This window comes from Lycorma delicatula, chromosome 5 (assembly GCF_047948215.1).
Source record: "Lycorma delicatula isolate Av1 chromosome 5, ASM4794821v1, whole genome shotgun sequence".
Taxonomy (NCBI): domain Eukaryota; kingdom Metazoa; phylum Arthropoda; class Insecta; order Hemiptera; family Fulgoridae; genus Lycorma; species Lycorma delicatula.
The window spans coordinates 154,182,036-154,204,242 of record NC_134459.1 but is presented as its reverse complement, the minus strand read 5'-3'; the positions used below and the strand labels follow the sequence as shown (position 1 = coordinate 154,204,242).

The 22,207-nt window shown below is 28.7% G+C and overlaps 2 protein-coding genes across 6 annotated transcripts in view; one reads left to right on the top strand and one right to left on the bottom strand.

The window, feature by feature from the left end:
* The window catches only part of LOC142325503 (1-phosphatidylinositol 4,5-bisphosphate phosphodiesterase epsilon-1-like), a 1,691,101-nt gene that overhangs the window by 720,767 nt on the left and 948,127 nt on the right, over positions 1 to 22,207 (bottom strand). For all 5 annotated transcript variants that reach the window (XM_075367353.1, XM_075367348.1, XM_075367349.1 and 2 more), the window contains one exon: positions 2,640 to 2,833. In XM_075367353.1, coding sequence (XP_075223468.1) covers positions 2,640 to 2,833 — 194 coding nt within the window. The remainder of the gene's footprint in view (positions 1 to 2,639; positions 2,834 to 22,207) is intronic.
* LOC142325504 (uncharacterized) lies at positions 7,880 to 12,684 on the top strand. Its single transcript, XM_075367354.1, has 2 exons — positions 7,880 to 8,039; positions 11,759 to 12,684. Exons 1-2 carry the CDS (start codon positions 7,989 to 7,991, stop codon positions 12,578 to 12,580), a joined length of 873 nt encoding a protein of 290 aa, XP_075223469.1. The 5' UTR covers positions 7,880 to 7,988; the 3' UTR covers positions 12,581 to 12,684.

Sequence of the window (22,207 nt, the reverse complement as noted above, 5' to 3'; positions counted from 1 at the left end):
GATCTGTATCGAATTGTTAATATACACAATTCTCGCTAAGTCATTCAGCAGTAGATATTATTTATAGAACGGCATAATATAACATAAATGAGGATAATATCTAAAGCTGATAAAACAATATTGATTCACAAATTCTAAAACGTAATTCAATTAAATTTTAACAGGTTTAACTTACGCATGATTTCACTAGTCATGGAACAGAAGGATAGCGGGAGTTTACCTCCCTACTAATCGCAGAGCCTGGACGAATGTCCCTTACTGCTGTGTCTTTCGTTTATCGAGCGGATCATTATTTATTTATTTGGTGGCGGTTGTAGATTTTTGTATTTCATTTATGGGCGGGGTTTTTATTTGCGTTCCGGTCGTTTAGACCAGTGAGAAATAATTGACTGGGATGATCGTCTGGACTGGGAGACCAGGCGCATATGAGCTTCGTACTCCCGGCGTGATTCTCCTTCAGTCCTGTCTTGAAGTCCTTTCGGTGCTAGCGCCTTTAGACTTAAAAGGAATACACCTTTCGGGGGCTGTAGTCTTTGGAGGAAGAAATCCGCTCTCCTTTCCGGAGGGAGTCGCATGAGCTGTCTTGGGACATACAAAGGTAATCCAACCAGCTACTTACCTCAATAAACAGCCATTTATAAGACTAAATAAATTGGTATTTGAATAAAGATAATATAGTTTCAATCAAAGATTAACAAAATTCTATTCTTACAATTATAAAGACTTAATTTATCTTTTACGAACATATCACATTAAACTGATTTAAAATATAAAATACCTTTTTGTTTGGAATTGCACCTTACTTACTGTTAATAAATAACTATTTAAGTAAATCGAATATATGAAGAAAATTTTTAAAGTAAACAGCCTTAAACAGCCTTTGGTTTCCTTAATTTAAAATAATCATTGCTTGTAACTAGTTAAGCCTCTTTTAATAATCTTAACAGAAAAAAATTCAATTTAATATTATTTTATTTCCAGGGGTTCCACTCCTACAGTTAATACAGATTTAATGTAATTATTTCTACTCTATGATGAAAAAAGTACAAAAAAAATCTTATTTCATATAGTATTAAAATAAATCTGAGAAAAAAAATTAATAAAGTACATATACGAAAAATAACCTAAATCGTGAATTATAAAGGATTTAAAAAACCTATAAGAATTTAAAAGATATTACAAATAAAAATATTTCCCCCATACATTTTTATAGAGATAAATTTTTCGATAAATCTATTACTCTAAACGATACATAATACATTAAATAAATCACGTCAGGAATTAGGTAGATATGCTAATTCAAGAATTAGAGAAGAGACTGTTCCAGCATATGGCTAGATGAAAAAAAGGGAAACTGTCCAAAATCTTGAACAGAGCAACATCTCAACTATTAAAATACGTAATTATAAAAAAAACGACCAAAACGTAATCTATGCCCGTCGTCTCAAAGAGAAAAAAATAGTCGTGATTGAAGTCTATTATATTAATTATTTAAAATATAAATAAACATAAAATTATATTAAGGTTACATAAAATAAATATGTGACGAAAATAAATATATAAAATAACTAAATCAATTATAATTAACAAGTCGATAATAAAACTTATTTGAGCTCATTTACGCATTAAAGGGAGATAAAAAAAATTATGGTTTATAATAAACTTATTATTAATACAATTTTTATTAAACATATATGGTGGATAATAATAACGGCTCGATATAGACTCCAAAAATAATTTAAAAATAGAAATGATAAAAATTATAAAATTGTAAGATTATGATACAATACAACACGGATATGATTTAACAATTCCGTTTTAGGTAGATTTCATAAGAAAGCTACCTATTGTAATGGGTACCATGATTCGACTTCGGAAAATTTCGCGGAAAATATCTTCGCGTTTCACATCATCCACACCCCAAAACCACCGTCAGTTCAAACGTTTATATGTACATATATATATATATTTCACTTTCTTGTGATCACGATAACTGCCGTAATTTAATGCCAATCACTTTCAAATTGTTCCTTCAAAATAACTCGTCCCAAAATCGGTCCATAGGGGTGGAAATGGGGGTAACTTTAAAAAAAAATATCGCCATAACTTTCTTATTAAGTAAAATATCGAATCGTTTAAAGTCCCTACTATTCTTTGGAAAAAGGTCTAAAGCTTATGTTGGTAAAAAGTTTTTATATCACCAACCACTGGCCCAGGGGATGGTAAAAATGGGGGTTTCAAGACAAAAATAACCATAACTCCATTAATAGGCACATTATCGAATCGGTTTAAAGTGGTCGTTAGTCCTCATTACCTAAAACGTTTGTCTGGAATTTTTTTATATAACCAACCCTTACGGCAAGGGATCACCAAAATGTTGCTGGAACTGTAAGAAGATGGGGCTTGTCGTACGCTAAATATGTGAAACTTTTTTCACATGCAACCACTGTCGTATTGAGTAAATTTTAAGTTTTTCTTAACTTTAAGGTGGAAATATTATTAATCCCCTACTTAGAACCGGTGAAATCTACCTCCGCCTTCCGGCGTGTCGAAAGGGATTTTTTCTTTTAAAAGCTAAAAACTTTTAAAAATTAAATATATAAACAAGAAAATGTTTTTCTTTAATAAAAATACAATACCTTTAGAATATTATGAAGGAGCGCTGACATACTACGATGTAATGCAATATCATTTCGTTGTTGTAGTAACCGTAGTATGCTATGTATATGTTGAAGAAGACCTCTTAATAAATAACCAAGACATTCTGGATTACTTGACATTTGAAGTAACACATGAAAACTTCGACCAGCTTCCATCCCAGTTGTTTGTTTATCTGTGAACAAATAAATTTTGTTTATTCATTACAAAATATAAAAGTCGTTACAAATTTAATCTTTTCTCCTTGCAGAGTAATCAATGATAACAAATAATTAAAAGTGGTTTAAAAATTAGGTAATTTTATTCAAATTTTTCGCAAGAAAAACTTTATTGTATTTTTCTTTAACTTGTATATTTTCGAGCAGTTTGTAATTTTTTGTAAATAGTATCCAAAAAAATTACAATGAAATTGTAAACCGTACGGAAAGTCTCGCAGATATTTCTTCCGCTCAAAAAACAAAAATTTCTGTAATATAAATAAAATTGTTTCACAAAACGATTCTGATATCAAAAAAGGTAAGACACTACTACTACATTTCTAGTAAATTTAGAATTTTCTTTAAGAAAAAAAATACATGTTAAATAATGTAATAGACAATAGATATACCATAATAAAAAACAACAATGTTTACGCGTTTCATATAATACTAAAAAAAAAAAAAAAAAAAGATTGTTACAAAACCCTTACTGGCCCGATTTCATTTATTAAACATCGAATAATCATATCATATAATCCATATGTATTATTTTCGTAAATGTGATATGTATTACATATAAATGAAATCGGGCCGGTTAGAGTTTTCTAACAAAGTTTTCTTTTTTTTCTTATTATATGGAACGCTTTTATTATCTGTTATTGTATATTACATATATTTTTTAACACGTATTATTTTTAAAGAAAATTCTAAATTAATAACAGATTTTCATAATAGAAATGTAGTGTCATACCTTTTTTGATATCAGTATCGTTTTGTTAAACAGTTGTATTTTTATTATAGAATTTTTTTGTTTTTTGACCGAAAGAAATGATATCTGCGAGACTCTTCCAGTTCAGTTTACAATTTCATTAATTTTTTTTCTGGATGTCATTGCGTTTTGTTAGATTGTTTTATTTTTTTTATGAATTACCGATTGTTATCTTATGGATTTATTATTAAAATTTATTGCCTTTCTATTAGATATAAATTAAATTTCACGGCCATTTTTTTATTTTTTTATTGATAGTCATATTCACTTCATACCATATTTTTCCTTTTTTATTGAAACTAGTGTAATGACCTTCACGAATCGAAGATCGTGTGTAATATTGGACTATCTTTTTTTTTCTTTTTCCTGTTTAGCCTCCGGTAACTACCGTTTAGATAATACTTCAGAGGATGAATGAGGATGATATGTATGAGTGTAGTCTTGTACATTCTCAGTTCGACCATACCTGAGATATGTGGTTAATTGAAACCCAACCACCAAAGAACACCGGTATCCACGATCTAGTATTCAAGTCCGTGTAAAAATATCTGGCTTTACTAGGACCTGAACGCTGGAACTCTCGACTTCCAAATCAGCTGATTTGGGAAGACGCGTTCACCACTAGACCAACCCGGTGGGTTAATATTGGACTTATTACTTTGTAAGTATAACCCTCGATTTTTATCGTTAAATTCGATTTTACCAATCGAATTTATTTCTGTTTTATTTATTCATTTTTTTTAATAAAATTGGTATAATCTCTTGTAAACTAATACTTTATTATGTTTTTTTTAACGAAGTAATGGGAATTAAAAAAATTGTTTCATCTTCAATACTTTCATTTACATAAGAGCATTTACTATTAAAACAAGCTGTAGTATATTTTCTTTTAAATTTTATTATTTCAAGTACATTATCAAGTTTTTATATGCAACCTAGTACTACCAAGTACTGCTATCTAGCGGCGCGATTCGTAAAGGTACATTAAAAAAATGAATAAAATGACATATTCGATTCCCACGGTTCATCAAATGGAAAAAAAAGTCTAACAAAATTCGAGGTATTTTTTTAAAGTATTCTTGATTATAAATCTAATTGAACTGAAATATAATGTTTTCACTCTTATTTTATTTTTTTCTATTTTTATTTTACTGTTAGGTCATGTTTAGTAAACGTAGTTCGTTGACCTCGTCCCCTCTTACCGACGAAGTTATAACGAACTTCTTGATTACTACTTTTAAACGATTTAGAAATCTATTCTATCAGATAAAAAGCAGGTTTACAATCATTAATGAGCAATGTACAGATGAAGCAGTATACTTCGCTAATATGTATCTTAACAAATTTTTGTAATCTCACTAGTGGAATGGGAGTTCCTTGGTCGATCTCATATGGAAGGATTTTTCCTATCAAGCTCGGAAAGTAATTTTCCTACAAAGATTAGTTTTTGTAGTTTTTTTTGCGACAATTCTGCATATTAACAATTCAGTTCAGATCATTGTATATACAAATATAAGAGAGGTTTGGTTTTAATTTATCATCAAATATATAAGCACTTAATTTAAAAATACTGTTAGTAGAAAAATAAAAAATCTTGGAAATAATAAGTAAGCTTGCTAAACTTTTCATTGTGCAAATGTCATTATACGAGTAAAAGTGACTTACAGGAATTAAATTTCTTTACAAAACTTTACCAAATTGATTATTACTTGGACGACAGATAAATATATTTTATTTTCAAGTTTTGTTTTATTAAAAATGCTACATTAATTGCACCCTTCGGCTGCAACATAAAGAAATTGTTTTTTTTTTATGGAAATCATCAGTTTATATTTAATTATTTCTTTAATTCTTTTAACAAATGATTATTTGTTATACCAATACAAATGATAACTTTCCTCAGATCATAAATAAATTTTATTATTAGATCAGGATTATACTTGTTCAGATCCATTTTTAACCTTAAAGGTCTGTTTCATTAATTGTTGACCTTATGTTTGATGTGGATTCAAACAAAATGGTAAATTCAATAAAAACCTTATATTAATATTTGTCACAATGTTGTAAATATATAAGGTGTGAAAATAATATTTCATCATAAAAGGCATTTTTGTAAATTGAATAAAATAGATTTGTTTGTTTTGTGTTCTCAACAGCAAAATCTAATTTATATTTATTGTTAATGAATAGAAGACATTTAAAATCTTCAAAATAGTTTTTCTTTAAACCAATGGAATTCGATAAAGTCATTTTAGCCACCCTTTGCCATTTCTGTCAATATAAAATACATTAATCAGATTAGACAATTTATATTTATAAATCAATGAATCAAAATTAACATTTTTAGATACCTTATCTGTAATTGATGTTTACTTTCTTAATTAAAATGTTTAAACTCTTAGACTATTTTCTTTATTTAAACCATGTTTGAATCATGTTTTTAATTCTGAGATAGGTGTAGGATTATAATATGGAATGTTTGAAGGAAATAAAATTGTTTAAGAAAACTTGTTTGCAAATAATATCTGAGGACATTGTATCAAGTCCATTCTCAATACACCTGGTTTCATTTTGACGTGAGCTTTCTGTTTTATACAAAAAAAAAAGTAGGTTACTATTAGTTTGTTTTGAGTACCTGTTTAATGTGATTATAACAAGAAATATTTTTTCTGTTTTACAATGACTGACAAGACAATAATTACGATGGTATAAATTACTACTGTAAAAAGAACAGTTAATTAAAAATATTCTTTTGATTGTGACATTGGTCCTGTATTGTTATAAACAACTTTATTAATATTGTTTCTACAATACCTAAAAAACACTTGAATAAAATAGTTGGAATTAATGATAAGTTTTACAGTATCATTTTTCACTGATTTCACAATTAAATTAAAGTTAATGAAAAGTATCTCTCTGTATAGCAATTGCTCTTTGATAATATTAATAAAGATAAATTAAATATGAAAAATTAAAATGATATAATATGAATTGTTGCGAACCCAATTCCAATGTTGAATAATGTCTGAATCTCCAGTAATTCCTTTCTCTGGTATTAATCATAAATCAAAGTATTGAATTATAGAACCTTCAATATATTCTCGGTGGGAGAACCAAAAATATGTTCGAATAAAAACCTTGGTTAGGTGTATTTATTCTGTCTATTAACCTTCCCAGTTCATATTTAGTAGTGCATAAAATATATTTTTCAGTTATATTTAAAGAATACAATTTCATAAGTTATAATGATCATTATATGTTTCACATTTTAATTTCATTTGTATTACATTGTTGAAGTCTTCAGCAATGTAACACAAATTAATTGTGATGTAAATTAAATATATTTACTTAATTTACTGTATGTACATGTTAACTGTATGAAGTGTAAATTTGGTCTGAACAATATTAAAATTAGATACATTGTTTACATTATTAATATAAAATGTCAGCTGTTAGTTAACAAGGACAACTGAATTCTAACAACTTATATACTTTACGTGAATAAGAAGAAGGCAGTAAATTTCCTTATTTATAAAATAATAAGTAAGAAATGATACACGAGTCTGAACACCTAGATCATAAGATTTATCTTAACCGAATAATTTTTTCTAAAGAAACTTAAAAGAAAATTTTCAACAGAAATAAACATCACGCATTCGAATAAAAGAAAGAAGTTAAATATAAAATATGCTGGGTCAGTACAAAAACAAAAAGAAAGCAACCAGTTTGAAAAAAACGTTTAACCTGTAAAAGACAACTACAGCTGGGAGATACAGCTGGGAGATACATCTGTAGTATTTATTATAAACAAAATTAATAAAATATGCTTATTATAACTTTTACAAATATTTTTTTAAAAATATTTTTATAGGCTGTGTAAATTTTGGTTCACTTAATCAATTCCTGATTTTAAATTAAAAATTATATTCAAACAATATTTTGTTTGTTGTATAATAGAGCATTAACAAGAGCTAAACATAATTGTTTTATATATGCATGTATTTACTTAGTTTAGAATATTGTAAAGATAATGTACTTATGCATATTTATGCATTGGGAGATGCGCGTGGATTTATTTCCAGCAGCCTACGATCTATTAAAATCAATTTACATCTTTGTTGTCAGTTGCTATCAGATAATATTAATCAAATTCATTTCTTTTTTTAATACAAGACGATTATTTAGCATAATTAACAAATACGGAAATTGATAGACAAGGCACATGATTTAGCATAAATTATCCATTAATTTTAATAAATTCAACAGATATAAAAACGGACTGTAATCCGTTGAACGGTACATTCCTTCTTCATTCAACCAGTAATAAACACAGTATTAGCTTACAGCAAGTTAAGTTTTTGAAAATGGCATATCTTTCGTTATCTGCTATCTTTTTCTGCATAAGTATTCTACACGTATGTACAAACAATTTTTTTTTTATAACATAGAATTAAGATTTATTATTATTATTTAAAAAAATAGTCTTTAAATACATTATTAAACCGATAAGTATTCTTAAACAATAAACAGATTAAAAATAGAAAAACTAAACAATATTTTAGAAAATTTTTAACCTTTTTAATTTCTACCCGGGCTTTTTCTAAGTTAATTAAAAAGTTTTGTTATAAATTAATTTTTTGTTCTTCTTCATGCAATAAAATTGAAAGGAACTTTTTTTTTAAATGATAATTGCTTATCTTAAAATACCCTTCCGACTAAAAGATTCTTTAAAAAAAATTATGAACTTATAAAAAAATAAAAAAAAATTGAAAATTAATAGTGGTTTATTATTAATTTATTTAATTAAAAACTAAATAAAGAATTAAAAACTAAATATTCTGATTATATGTTAAGTTTTAAAGTTATTTATATAAAAGCTTTAACTTCTAGGTGACTAAACCTCATGTTTCTACTTTTCTGTTACGAAGAAATGCAAGATATATTATAAGCAATATATATATATATATATTTTTTTTTCACCAACAAACAAAATATCTACTTATTTATTTTTGTTTTTCAGTTAGTAACACCTTAATACTTTCTCATCCTTGCGGTAAAGTGTGCAGCAGTAATCCTCGTACCACCAACGTCAAAACACACACACACACACACACACACACATACACATACACACACACACACACAGAGAGAGAGAGAGAGAGAGAGAAAGAGAGAGAGAGAGGGGGGAAGCGAGAGAGAGAGAGAGAGAGAGAGAGAGAGAGAGAGCGAGAAGAGAGAGTGTCATCATTGTTGCACATCTCTTTTTAATGTAAATTGAAACTATTGTAAAGCAGACATAAAGGTAGCAAAATAAATCAACCTATTACTGTATCATAAGATTTTTCAGTACAGAAAAGCATGATGCAAGTTGCAAGTTGCAGTAATCTTAGAAAGTATAATCATTCAATAAAATAATGCCATTTGAAATAAAATGAAAAAATAAAAAATATTTTTTTTGAAAAATAAAATTATAGCCATTTCACTAATAATACCAATATTTAATATATCACTTATAATATGATACTCAATTTATAAATTCTACAATCAACCTTTTAAAAAAAATAAATAAATTATAGATGTATAAAATTATCTAATTTAGATTAAATTATTTAAAATAAATTGTCTTTATTTTTAAACTATCTTTTAAAACAAAATAATTTTGGACATTCTTACCGTCCGATTTTCCATAATACTTACATACATAGGTATATGTTACCTATATAAAAAGTATAAAAAAAGAGTATAAAAATATTATTTTACTTTAAATAATATATTTTCTTAAATAACATATATTTTAAACAGCATAAAAATAGGTTCAGAAATGCCATATGAAAAAAAAATAATTTGTAACCCAATGGATAAGAACTGTGTAAAAGAAATAATCCTTGAAAAAGGATAAAAAAATACACAAAGTAGGCAAATTTAAATATCTTGGGGAGGTAATAACACTAACTGTACTCGAAAAAGAAGGAAATAAAAAGTAGGATTCGTAAAATGGAAACAGCTTATATAGACTGACAACGGAAGTTTACAATAATAAATTTTTAAGCTATAAAGCTAAACTACGACTCTACAAAACAGTAATTTGTCAAGGACCTTATATGCTAGCGAGATTTTAAGAAAGTTTAACGTAAGAAATCTTTTAACGTAAAAAGAAAGAAGAATCTTAAGGAATATTTTTTGATCCAAAAGAACAGAGGAAGGTTATAGGCTAAAATATAAAAAAGAAATTTACCAAGAAATAAAAAATTTAGAAACGGAAATGCGAAAAAGTAGAATGACTTTTTTTGTCCAAATTGATAGAATGAGTGAAAGAATTACAAAACAATTATTTAGGATTTACAAAGATAGAAAAACAAAAACAGGGTAGGACTAGAAAATAACTGATAGAATAGAGTTTCGAAAAACAATTAAGGATTTCAAACTGGATGAAAATGAAAAACCAAAGAACAGTTCCAGAAAATTTACAAAACAAATACAAGCACTCTCGGAAACAATTAAAAAATACTGGAAACAACGGAAGAAGAAAATAAGAAAGAAAATTCAACAAAGTGTAAAAAGGTCTAATCAAAAGAACATACATTTTTTTATACACTTTTAATTACATTTTTAGTAAAGAATATACGAACGAAGTATTGAGTTTTCTTTCTTCTTCAAGGTGACAACATCATATCTTCGTCATCAGTCTTTTCGATTACTCATAATATTTTGGTATTATTTTTTAGAAATAATTATTCATACTTTCCACAGAAATGTTATAAAGTCATTTAAAACTTAAAATTGTTCCAAAATCTAAATATAAACACCAAAAGAAAACTCTATCATATTGAAATCTATAAAATAGCACTATATAATTTGAAAAAATAGTAGAGTAGATTTTTAAATTTAAAGCAAGCCTTTTAATTAATGAAAACTAGATAAGATATTTCAGAGTTACGGTGTTTCAAAGAAAATAAAAATGTTAAAAAAAATTTTAAAGCAAATTGTTTAAATTAATTATTCATTAAAATATACGCGAAATGAACTTTCGACTAATTCCTTTTATGTACATATTAAAAAAATATTATTTACTTTTCTGACACGTTCCATTGCTTTTGGATCGGCCCACCACAATTTAAAGAAATTATTTTTGTCGGGATATAAACAGTGAAAATTCGGAGAAAAATTATTTTTATTTATTTTATATTTTTACAATTAATATTATGAAGAGGAAACTGTTTACATGTCTTAAAAATAATAATAATTTTTAATTTTTAAATATTAAGGTAATATTTTTTATTTCCTAAAAATTGGTTAAATATGAATTTAACCTACGTTCATTACCAATCAGCCTCACAATATGTGTTGTTGTAATTATTGGCTCAGTACATTATTAACTTGCTAATCAAATTAATAATTGGATTTCACCAAAAAATTATTACACTTTTTGATAGTATGATTCTACTCCGTATTGTTTTAAAAAAAAAAAAAATATTTTTTCCGTTGATTTTATTTATTTATATATAGTATTTTATATTATAAAATAACAATAAAAAATCAAAATTTATTGGCTATATTATATGCATATTTTCTATTTAATTTTCTAATAGAGATAACAAATCGTTATTTAGTAGTATGAAAGAATAAATAAAAGGAAAAAATGGATTTAGTCACGCGACATTTTAGTATAAAATGACTAATACACATATAAATCAATATACCAGTACTTAAGCCTATTAGTTTAGTATAAGATTAAAATATCATGCGAAATTATCTTTTTATCAATTTATATCTTTTACCAGATTTTTCTTTTTCATATTCTTGTTTTATTATAAATCTAATCTTACGAATAAAGATTCGTTAATGAGTATTCCAACAAAAGATTTCCCCCAGTTTTTTAATACCGAATAATGTTTTTTAATGTTAATTAATTAAAAAAAAAATACAAAAAAACTATTAATTAGACAAAATATTATTTATAAATCAATTTTCAAAGATGCATCAATATTAAATATGAATATTTAGTACATTATTAATTTCATCACGTTAACGTTGTTTTCCGAAATTAAAATCATAATTATATTTAACGATTTTAATAATTTTATACATAAAATAAAATAATAAAATCTAACTATTACTTTTTATCTCTTTTCAGCTCAATACATTGGCTCCTGTCGGTGGAGTTACTGTCAGCGCAGGTACAGACGGTCTCGGTTTAAATGCTGGTTCAGATGTAGGAGCAGAAGCTACAGCATCAGCAGCAGCAGCAGCTGATAAAGCCGGTGAATTAGCATCAAATACCTTAGGAACCGGATCGGCATCTTTAGAATCAAACACGAACGGAAATTCTGCCGCAGGACTAGTTGAACTTTTAACGAATGGACTGAACAGTAACGGTAATGTAGATCCAGAAGCACTAAGAGAAGCGTTAAAAGCCATTACTTCAAATGAAATGTTAGGTCAACTTGGAAGTCAGTTGGAAGGTACTTCAAATTTAGGACTTTCAGGTTTAGGGCTTGCAACGGGTGGAAACGGAGCATCTCTTTCTGGCTTATATAATCTTACACAAGAACAACTCCTAAAACTACTTCAATATGTAAGAAATCAACAAGATTACACCGCACTTAGACAGTACATCGACATGGCTGATCGTGCTACCGGAAAACTTAGTTCTGGATTCCATCAAGGAGCCGCTAACGGAGCAGGAATGATCGATGCAACTTTTGGATACAGACAACCGCTAGTAGCACCAAGAGTTGAAGGAGCCTGGAGAATTTTCGAAAACGGTAGAGCCGGCGGTTTCAATGCAGCACGTCAAATGGCTAACGGTGCTTCAACGTTTGTCAATCCTGCACTTTTAACTGGACCGATACAACGTCTTACATCTGGTTCATTTACGGCAGGTATGCCTTCATTTTGGACAGCTGGTTCATCACCAGCCCCTTCAGGACAAGCAGGAGCTGAAATTAGTGTTTAAACCTTCATTTCATGAAAAATTCTCTAATAAATAAATGATTAACCAAAATAATATGTAACATGTAACAATTATTGCAAAAATAAACGCATCAGTTATTTGAAATATTTCTTTACATTTTATCATTAAATATTTACCTTTGGACAAAAAAAAATTGCAAATGAAAATACTGTATACACATTTAAAATACGATTTTTTTATAATTATTATATTTTATTGTTATATAATTTATGTACAAACAAAAAAAAAAACAAAAAAATTATGATACATTACACACAATCTAATTTGTGTATATATGTATATATGTTAACGGTTACTACTGTTAACAGTAGTTGACAATCGGACATCAATCACAAATCACTACCGACAAAAGGATATAGTAATTTTCAAGAACAACAAGCATTCTATATTTCCTTAAAGAATACTCAAGAATTCTCGTTAAATTAATATAAAGTGAAATGATTTTCCATTTCCTTCTTCAATGAGCTAAATGTGTTGTTGCATATCAGTATGCCAAGCCAACCAAAATCCAGGGAATATTAAATCCCACAAGTAATAACTAACTTCATTCTGTACATCAAAAGTGTAGATTTAAATTAATGAAAAAAATAAATTTGATTTGTGCCTCTTTTATTGTAGGTTATTTTTAGATTTGTAGCAGTTAAAAGATCTGGAATAGATAGTGCAAAACAACAAATTTACTCTTTTTTTGTTGAGAAAAACTGTTTTCCGCGCATAAACTCAATATAAACAGAAATAAAATACATTAGAATTTTGGTTTGAAACTCATCAAAATTAATACACATTTTATTTGCAGTTATATCTGCAAACGCTTTGACTTTAGAATAACATAAGTGATCTGGGAAAATTTTTGTATTGATTAGTTAGATGAGCTAATTTTTTCATGGTATGGACTTTCATTTCATGGACTTCATTTCAGAGGATGCAGTTAGACCTCGATACAATTTGTGTATATTTTTCACTAGATAAAATAATAAGTAATTCAAATCCAAAAATCAGGACGACCCACCGGCTTGGTCTAGCGGTGAACGCGTCTTCCCAAATCAGCTGATTTGGAAGTCAAGCGTTCCAGCGTTCAATTCCAAGTAAAGTCAGTTATTTTTACACGGATTTGAATACTAGATTGTGGATACCGATGTTCTCTGGAGGTTGGGTTTCAGTTAACCACACATCTCAGGAATGGTTGAACTGAGACTGTACAAAACTACACTTCATGTACACTCATACATATCATCGTCATTCATCCTCTGAAGCATTATCTGAAAGGTAATACTAACCGGAGGCTAAACAGGAAAAAAAAAGTCCGCCTCGGCCAGGATGCTACCGATACGAATTCCACGAGTGACATTCCCATTGGTATACTACTATTTAATGAACTCAAAACAAAACACATCTCACCGAGCATTATTCAGTTTTTGAATAATACTCGACCTTGAGTATGGATGCCGATGTTCTTTGGTGGTTGGGTTTCAATTAACCACACATCTCAGGACTGGTCGACCTGAGACCGTACAAGAACACACTTCCCTTACACTCATACATATCATCCTCATTCATCCTCTGAAGTAATACCTGACGATGATTCGCGGAAGCTAAAAGGAAAAAACCATACTCGTACAGAGTTATGCCGATGAGGGGGCACACCATTGTGTTGCCAAATAGAATTCTCTGGTCCATCTTACAGTAGAGGAAATGCATGTATTCAGCATATCGAAATAAAACAACCACTGTTACACTTTTCAGTGAAAAAGAACAGCCTGAAAGCTTGCCGTCGGGATATTGCTAAAGAAAAATATTATTTTTGGGGAGTCTGTTTCGCATTGTAAGAATTTAAGGAGATTTTCTTACCTCCAGATACAGCGATATGTTTATTTTTTCAATGGGATGAAATAGTGACTCATCTCTAAATACAATACGACCAAGAAATTAGTCATCTTCATACTGCGACATTCGATTGCGAATTTGGCACGCACAGTGTAGCCGGTAGGCTTTAAAGCCCGTAACACCTGTAAACGGTAAGGACTCTTACGGTTACTTCCCTTTACACAGACATCCTGTCGTTTCAAGCAGATTATGTAATCGACAGAAATTATTGTCACTTGTTTGGTCACAATTAAACATTCCACGAATGCGTGTTGATCTTCACTACAGATTCACGTTTAGCAAACTGCAAAACGCAGAAGGCTTTATGTTCACAGGAGTCGCTATCTTTGTTCGTGGCGCTCTCAAGCGAAAAGGTAGGGAATCAATCTACTGTTATGCTTGTAACTTAATCAAACTGTCCTTTTTGTTGGTTTATTCTATACTTCAATCAACATTGTAAACCTCCCTCAAGAGATATTATAACGAATTAAAATCCCGATATTCTTACTTATACGTTCAGTATATGGTCTTTGCTAACAATATAATCATATTTTGTTTTAACCTATATATAATACACTGTCAATAATTTTGAGAAGTGTAAAGCAGATACGTCTTATTTAAGGAAAACTGATGCCTTATTATAGTGGATAATTTTTCTATTGTCATGATTTTGTATAAACTTTGCTTAAAAAGATTTCGGATGAATTAATAATAATGTGTCATTTATTGTTGAAATATTATTATTATTCAATGTTAAAACGCAAGAAAAAAAATAATTGAAATTTTGTTTTTACTTATAGACGTTTCAGAAATTTGCATTCATTAGGTTTGAAATAATTAATACGTCTCAGTAGCAGATGATTATAAAAACCAAATCGCAAAATTTGTGCTTATACTTGAAAGGAACATTAAAGCATTATTATTACTACTCGTAATAATGATCATAAATCAGTACGTTACTTCGTACCATGGAACAGTACATAGATCATCGTCCTGACTTCCGAACGGGGAAGGCAACGCCTTGTGACGATCCCGGTCGCAACAGCCCCCCCACCCCGTCAACCGTTTCGGCAGACATTTCCATCAGTGTACTTACACAACTTACTACCGCCATCGTATGGCCTCTTCCACCCATCACGATCACCTACATGAATTACAACCAAACTATCAAATTAACCGATTCGCTAAAGCACGATCCCCGCCCCTTTAAAATACCGAAGGTTTCACATAAAAAATCTTTCTATATCTAACTTCAATTAGACTGTGCACTCAGATCGTTACTATATTGAGCCTTTAAACACCAAAAATACTATCCTCATACCAACTAGTGTTTATAGCAAACAATAACAATTTTGTTCTACAATTCACTTTATTCAAAGATCTCTTGATTTACTTAAAATCAAGAAATAGATTCACAAATTTAATAAGCCTTTAATGAAAACATATCCTATCTTTAGAGAAAGATAGGGATAAGATAAGATAGGGAGAAAAATAGGGATAGGGAAAGATAGGGGTAAGACATCTTTAGAGCGGACCAGAGCAGAGGCTCTGATCCGCTTTTGGGAGCGAATTCAATGGCTAAACCCTCATACATCGTAGCTCCATCATTGAGTTCTCCAGACACTCATTTAAATCCTAACAACGAACATATCAGCTAACGGTAGCTCGATGCTAAAACTACTGCCTATTTTGGCGAATTAAGCAATCAGGTGGACGGGGAAAAACATCAACGAAGTGTAAAACAATCATGTTATATAATAGAAAAATTAAACATCACAATTAGCAAAATTTATCCACGTTTTAATATATTTAATAACCTTGACTTTTTATTTAACAAGAAAAAAATTGGTTAAACAAAACAAAACCATCTAAAATTGCTTCATTTTTATTCAGTTTCCTTATAAAACATTGAATCGCATTAATTAAAGTTTTAATTTCATTAGATCAATAGGTTCTATTACTTTTTATTTATATTTACAGCATGGACTTTTATTATTATTATTTTTACTGTTATTAGGAATAAAATATTGTACAATATAACATGGATTTTAATCAATTTCATAATGTTAATAAAAGTTCATAATTGATGAGTTACGGTAAATAAAGAAATTATATATATATATATATAATAGTTAAAATCTTTTGATGAATGTAAAGAAATTCAATTAACGAACATTCTAATAAAAATAATTAATTTTATAAGTTTATTTTTTATTTTTGGTTAGTTTTAATCAAATCACTAAAAGTATAATAAAAAAGCTGGCAAAGAATTGAAAAAATTTCCCGGCTATGCCGGTCAAGTTACCTTGCACAGCTTTTTCATAGTAAAACCGTTCCGACGAAGCCAAAAAGTTTTTTTGCAATTCAATCATTAAAAACGTCTTATTTTTTTTTCATAAACGTTTAAATGTAAGTAACAAAAAACAACCACCCGAATTTTATTTTTAATTTTTGGGCCCCCATATTAATGGGGGGCTTTTTATTGATGTATATTGACAAAATAAGATTTAATTATCAAAATTTCCAAATTTAAAATAAAAAGATTTTTTATTTTGGGGACACTGTTTTATGAGGGAAAACTAGTAAAAACATTTTTTTTATAAAAGTGATCATTAACATAAGAAAAGAATTGTTTAAAAATATTGAAAAAATGAAGTATAACTTTTATGATAGCAATAAAAAAATTTCTTCTTATTTTGAGTCAAGGATATTGTATATGCCATAACTAATTAAATTTTAATTTCCCTTAAGATAAAAACGAAATCTCTTTTTACTTCCTTGTACGAAGTAAAGGAAGTATTGTGATCGCGAAAAATTTCGGATTTCAGATTTCAATGGAAATATCAATTTTCAATATTCCTGAATCCATTTTGACTAGTTTCAGCGTGACATATGTACGCAAGTACGTATCTCGCATAACTCAAAAACAATTACCCGTAGGATGTTGAAAGTTTGGATTTTTGACTGTTGTAACATCTAGTTGTGCACCTCCACTTCTAATTGCAATCGACTGGACCAAAAGTGTCCATAAAAGTCATAATCCAAAAATTTGGATTTTGGACTTTTTTCGTAATTTCACTAAGCTCTCATTTTTTCAACGACATATCATCATAAGTGGTACTCATTTTTATTGGTTCCAGGGTTATAGTTATTTGGATCTTACAAGAGGAAGACATATAGGTTCGAATTCGACTTTTTTTTTTTTCAACTTTCTTTTTAATTTAAATATACTGATTTATTAATAATTAACCTCTAATTGTAAAACAATTGTGTACAATACACAATATTCAATAATAACGATAAAAAAAAATATCAGAAGTTAATGAAATAAAATAATTTTATATACTTTTCATTTTAAAAAAATGTGTGTATGTAATTTAACAGGCGTACCAGAAGGCCATGTGATGTCCACATCAGATTTTTTTTATAATCAAAATTATAAAAAAGCTAGAGTAAAAAAAAAAACAGAAAAAAAAATTTTTTTGAGATGGGATAAATTTAAAAAAAATAAAAATTCTAAAAAATATTCATATAAAGGATAAGCTTAGTAAATTTACTTATATAAAGTTTTCTCTGAATCTAATACGGTCGACTATAAAGGCCAATACAAGAACGAAAAAATTAACAAAAATTTGGTGTTTAAGGTTCGGGGTTTAAAATTTTGGAAAATTATAGTCTATTTTTGATAGCCCTAAATATGATGTATAAAATATCAAAAACCTTTTAGAGAATATTAATACCGAAGGGAGATAGAGCAAAAAAGAAAACATGGATTTCAATTGTAAGAGGTGGGGATTGCTTTTTGAAAAAAAATATTTTGGTTTATAAATACAATGTAGGTAATAATTTACTAGTGTCTGATGAAAATCGAATTGATTTTTTCGCGATATCCTCCTTAAAGAATTTTGAAAAAAAAAGATTAATGTGATCAATGTTCCGTATATAGAAATATTTGAGTTGAAGAAAATCATTTCAGTCAATTAGCAGTGCGACTCATACACTCACATATTTTTTTTTGGGCTTTAGATGAACTAGTTGGAGCCTAAAAGTGAAGATTTACCGATACCGGATTTTAGACATGATCACCATATTTTCCCCTTCAATATAGCAATTCTTTCTATATTCCCCGGGAAAGTAAATTACTGATATTTAAAAAAAACATGTTTCACTTCGAAGTTTATATAAAAAGATAATAATAAATACTAATAAACAGGAAGTGCAAACTAGCGAAAGAAGAGTGGATTAAAGAAAAGTGTTCAGAAGTGGAAAGAGAAATGAACATTGGTAAAATAGACGGAGCATACAGGAAAGTTAAGGAACATTTTGGGGTACATAAATTAAAATCTAATAATGCGTTAAACAAAGATGGTAGAACGATTTATAATACGAAAGGTAAAGTCGATAGTTGGGTGGAATATAATGAAGAGTTACAGAGAGGAAAGGAATTAGAAAACGGTGTTATAGAGGAAGTCGAAGAGGATGAAAGGGTAGAAACAATACTGAGATGTGAATTTAAGAGAGGATTAAAAGATTTGAATGGTAGGAAGGCTCCAGGAATAAACAGAATACCTGTAGAATTATTGCGCAGTGCAGGTGAGGAAGCGACTGATAGATCAAACAAACTGGTGTGTAATATTTATGAAAAAGGGAAAGTTCCGTTAGACTTCAAAAAGAGTGTTACAGTCATGATACCAAATAAAACAGGAGCAGATAAATGTGAAGAATGCAGAACAATTAGCTTAACTAGCTACGCATCAAAAATCTTAACTAGAATTTTGTACAGAAGAATTGAGAGGAGAGTGGAAGAAATGTTAGGAGAAGATAAATTTGGTTTCAGAAAAAGTATATAAGTATATTAGAAGGAAGATTAAAGAAAAACAAACCAACATACTTGGCATTTATAGAACTAGAAAAGGCATTCGATAACGTAGACTGGAATAAAATGTTCAGAATTTTAAAAAAATTCGGGTTCAAATACAAAGATAGAACAATTGCTAACATTTACAGGAACCAAACAGCAACAGTAATAATTGAAGAACATAAGAAAGAAGCCGTAAGAAAGGGAGTCCGACAAGGATGTTCCCTATCCCCGTTATTTTTTAATCTTTACATGGAACTAGCAATTAATGATGTTAAAGAACTATTTAGATCCGGAGGAACAGTATAAGGTGAAAAGATAAAGATGCTACGATTTGCTGATGATACAGTAATTCTAGCTGAGAGTAAAAAGGATTTAGAAGAAACAATGAACGGCAGGGATGAAGTCCTACGCAAGAAATACCGCCTGAAAATAAACAAGAACAAAACTAAAGTAATGAAATGTAGTAGAAATAATGAAGATGGACCACTGAATGTGAAAATAGGAATAGAAAAAATTATGGAGGTAGAAGAATTTTGTTATTTGGAAAGTAGAATTACTAAAGATGGACAAAGCAGGAACGACATAAAATGTCGAATATCACAGGCGAAACGAGCTTTCTGTCAGAAATATAATTTGTTTACATCAAAAATTAATTTAAATGTCAGGAAAACATTTTAAAGTATATGTTTGGAGCGTCGTTTTATATGCAAGCTAAACTTGGAAGAACTACCTGAGAAGAAATTATTAGAAGCTTTTGAAATGTGGTCCTGTAGGAGAATGTTAAAAATCAGATGGGTGGATAAAGTGATAAATGAAGAGGTGTTGCGGTAAATCGATGAAGAAAGAAGCATTTGCAAAAATATAGTTAAAAGAAGAGATAAGACTTATAGGCCACATATTAAAGCATCCTGGAATTATATTAGCATCCTGGCTTTTATATTAGAGGGTCAGATAGAAGAAAAAATTGGTGAAGGCAGGCAACGTTTGGAATATGTAAAACAAATTGTTAGGGATGTGGGATGTAGGGGGATTACCGAAATGAAACGACTAGCACTAGATACGGAATCTTGGAGAGCTGCATCAAACCAGTCAAATGGCTGAAGACAAAAAAAAAAAAATAATAAATCATTAAATACATAGTTATACTAACACAATCATTTATTGTAAAATAAATACTGTATCGTTACATACTTGTTTTCCTTTTTGAAAAAAAGGTTTCTTATTTAAACGTATTATAATTTGCAAAACAATACACATTAATTACATGATATAATAATTCTGAAATCAATGTTAATTAATTATATGATTAAAACAATTGTTAATATAATTAATGTTAATAAATTAAAGTGTACAAGTGAATAATTATGTTAACGTTTATTAAATTTGCATTAACAAAGCTCCTTTATTCGTTGTTTACCGATAAGTAAATACAATAAATAATATATTCCTCAAATAAAATATTCAAAAGGTCAAATGCGCAGTCAATTTTGATAATCTACTACTGGATAATTAAATTTATGACCATCTCTTTTTCGTTAACAAACTCTAATATATCTATGATCAGTTTCCAAAACAATTAATTAAAATATTTAATGGCTGTTGATTAATTAAAAGAATATCCCCATTAAAAGGGTAAATTTTATTTTCCGTATATTTTTATACACATTTAAAGGAGTAAATTTTGTAATTTTTTTTTAAGGCCGCAAAGGACCACTTTAATCAGAATAATTCAAATCTTTTTTGCCGATCTTTTGGCCTGTAAGTTCTTAGCTTTTACTTTCTCACAATATTTAGTCATTCTTAATGATCTTGCTTTACGATCCTATTCTGAATAAACCTTTTTTGTATAACTAAGAGTTCTTACTTTAAAGTTGGTAATCGGATCTTTAATAACAAATTTTAATTTTTCGGATTTATTAAGTAAATCATCGTAAGTCAAATTTAATTATTGCATGCCTTCTTTAATTTCTTTGATCCATAATGGCGGATTTTTTAAAGACCAAAATTGATCGATAATTCTCTTAGTAATCATATCCTGCGGTAATCTTAACAAGTGTGCGCAGAAAGAAATTCGCTTCTTTTTCATAGTAACAATTAAGGATTCCAAGTTTTCGTACAGAAATTTGTTAGGCGATAATCTGTACTGATTTTCGCGTTTATATTTTTTGTTTATGCAGGTTCTAAGAATCCTGCGTTCAACTTTAAGCAAAGGTTCAGTCCTATTTTTCTGATTTAATCTAAGTAAGGTCTCGCTCGCGTAAGTAATTACTGGTTTAACCACAGTTTTGTAATGTCTAATTTTAGTGTTAATCGAGAGCGATTTATTGTTGTAAGTATTTTTGGTTACTTGTAGCACTTTAAATAATTTATTAAGTCTTTCAGTCCAATTTTGTTTTTCGTTACAATTACAAGTAATGATCTCTCCAAGATAATTAAATTTTGTAATATTTATATAATAACGATTTACCCAAATTATAAAATAAGCTAAAATAATTACCTATTTTAAAATAAGATGCAGGATGTACTAGTTTCAGGCCTTTGGTTCTTTTACTCTACCAAGAAGGTTTATTTATTATTGATTAGATCGAGATTTATTGGTATTTAGTTTTGTTTTATATGAAGTTCGAAGTATTTTTAATTTCTTCGTGAATTTTGTGATGTCTGTATGTTGCGATGCGGTGTATGCATATATAATACAAACAAACAAAGAGACGCGCGCGCGCACACACACACGAGAGTAGTTTAGGAAGATAGGTTGAATATTTAATTTTTTACTAAAATATCTACCCGAGTTGAGGTCTTTCAAATTGAGCGCAAAAATTAACAGATTGTAGTGGCGTCTTTTTTTTAAAGATCATCTTTTTTCAGTAGTTTAACCTACTTCA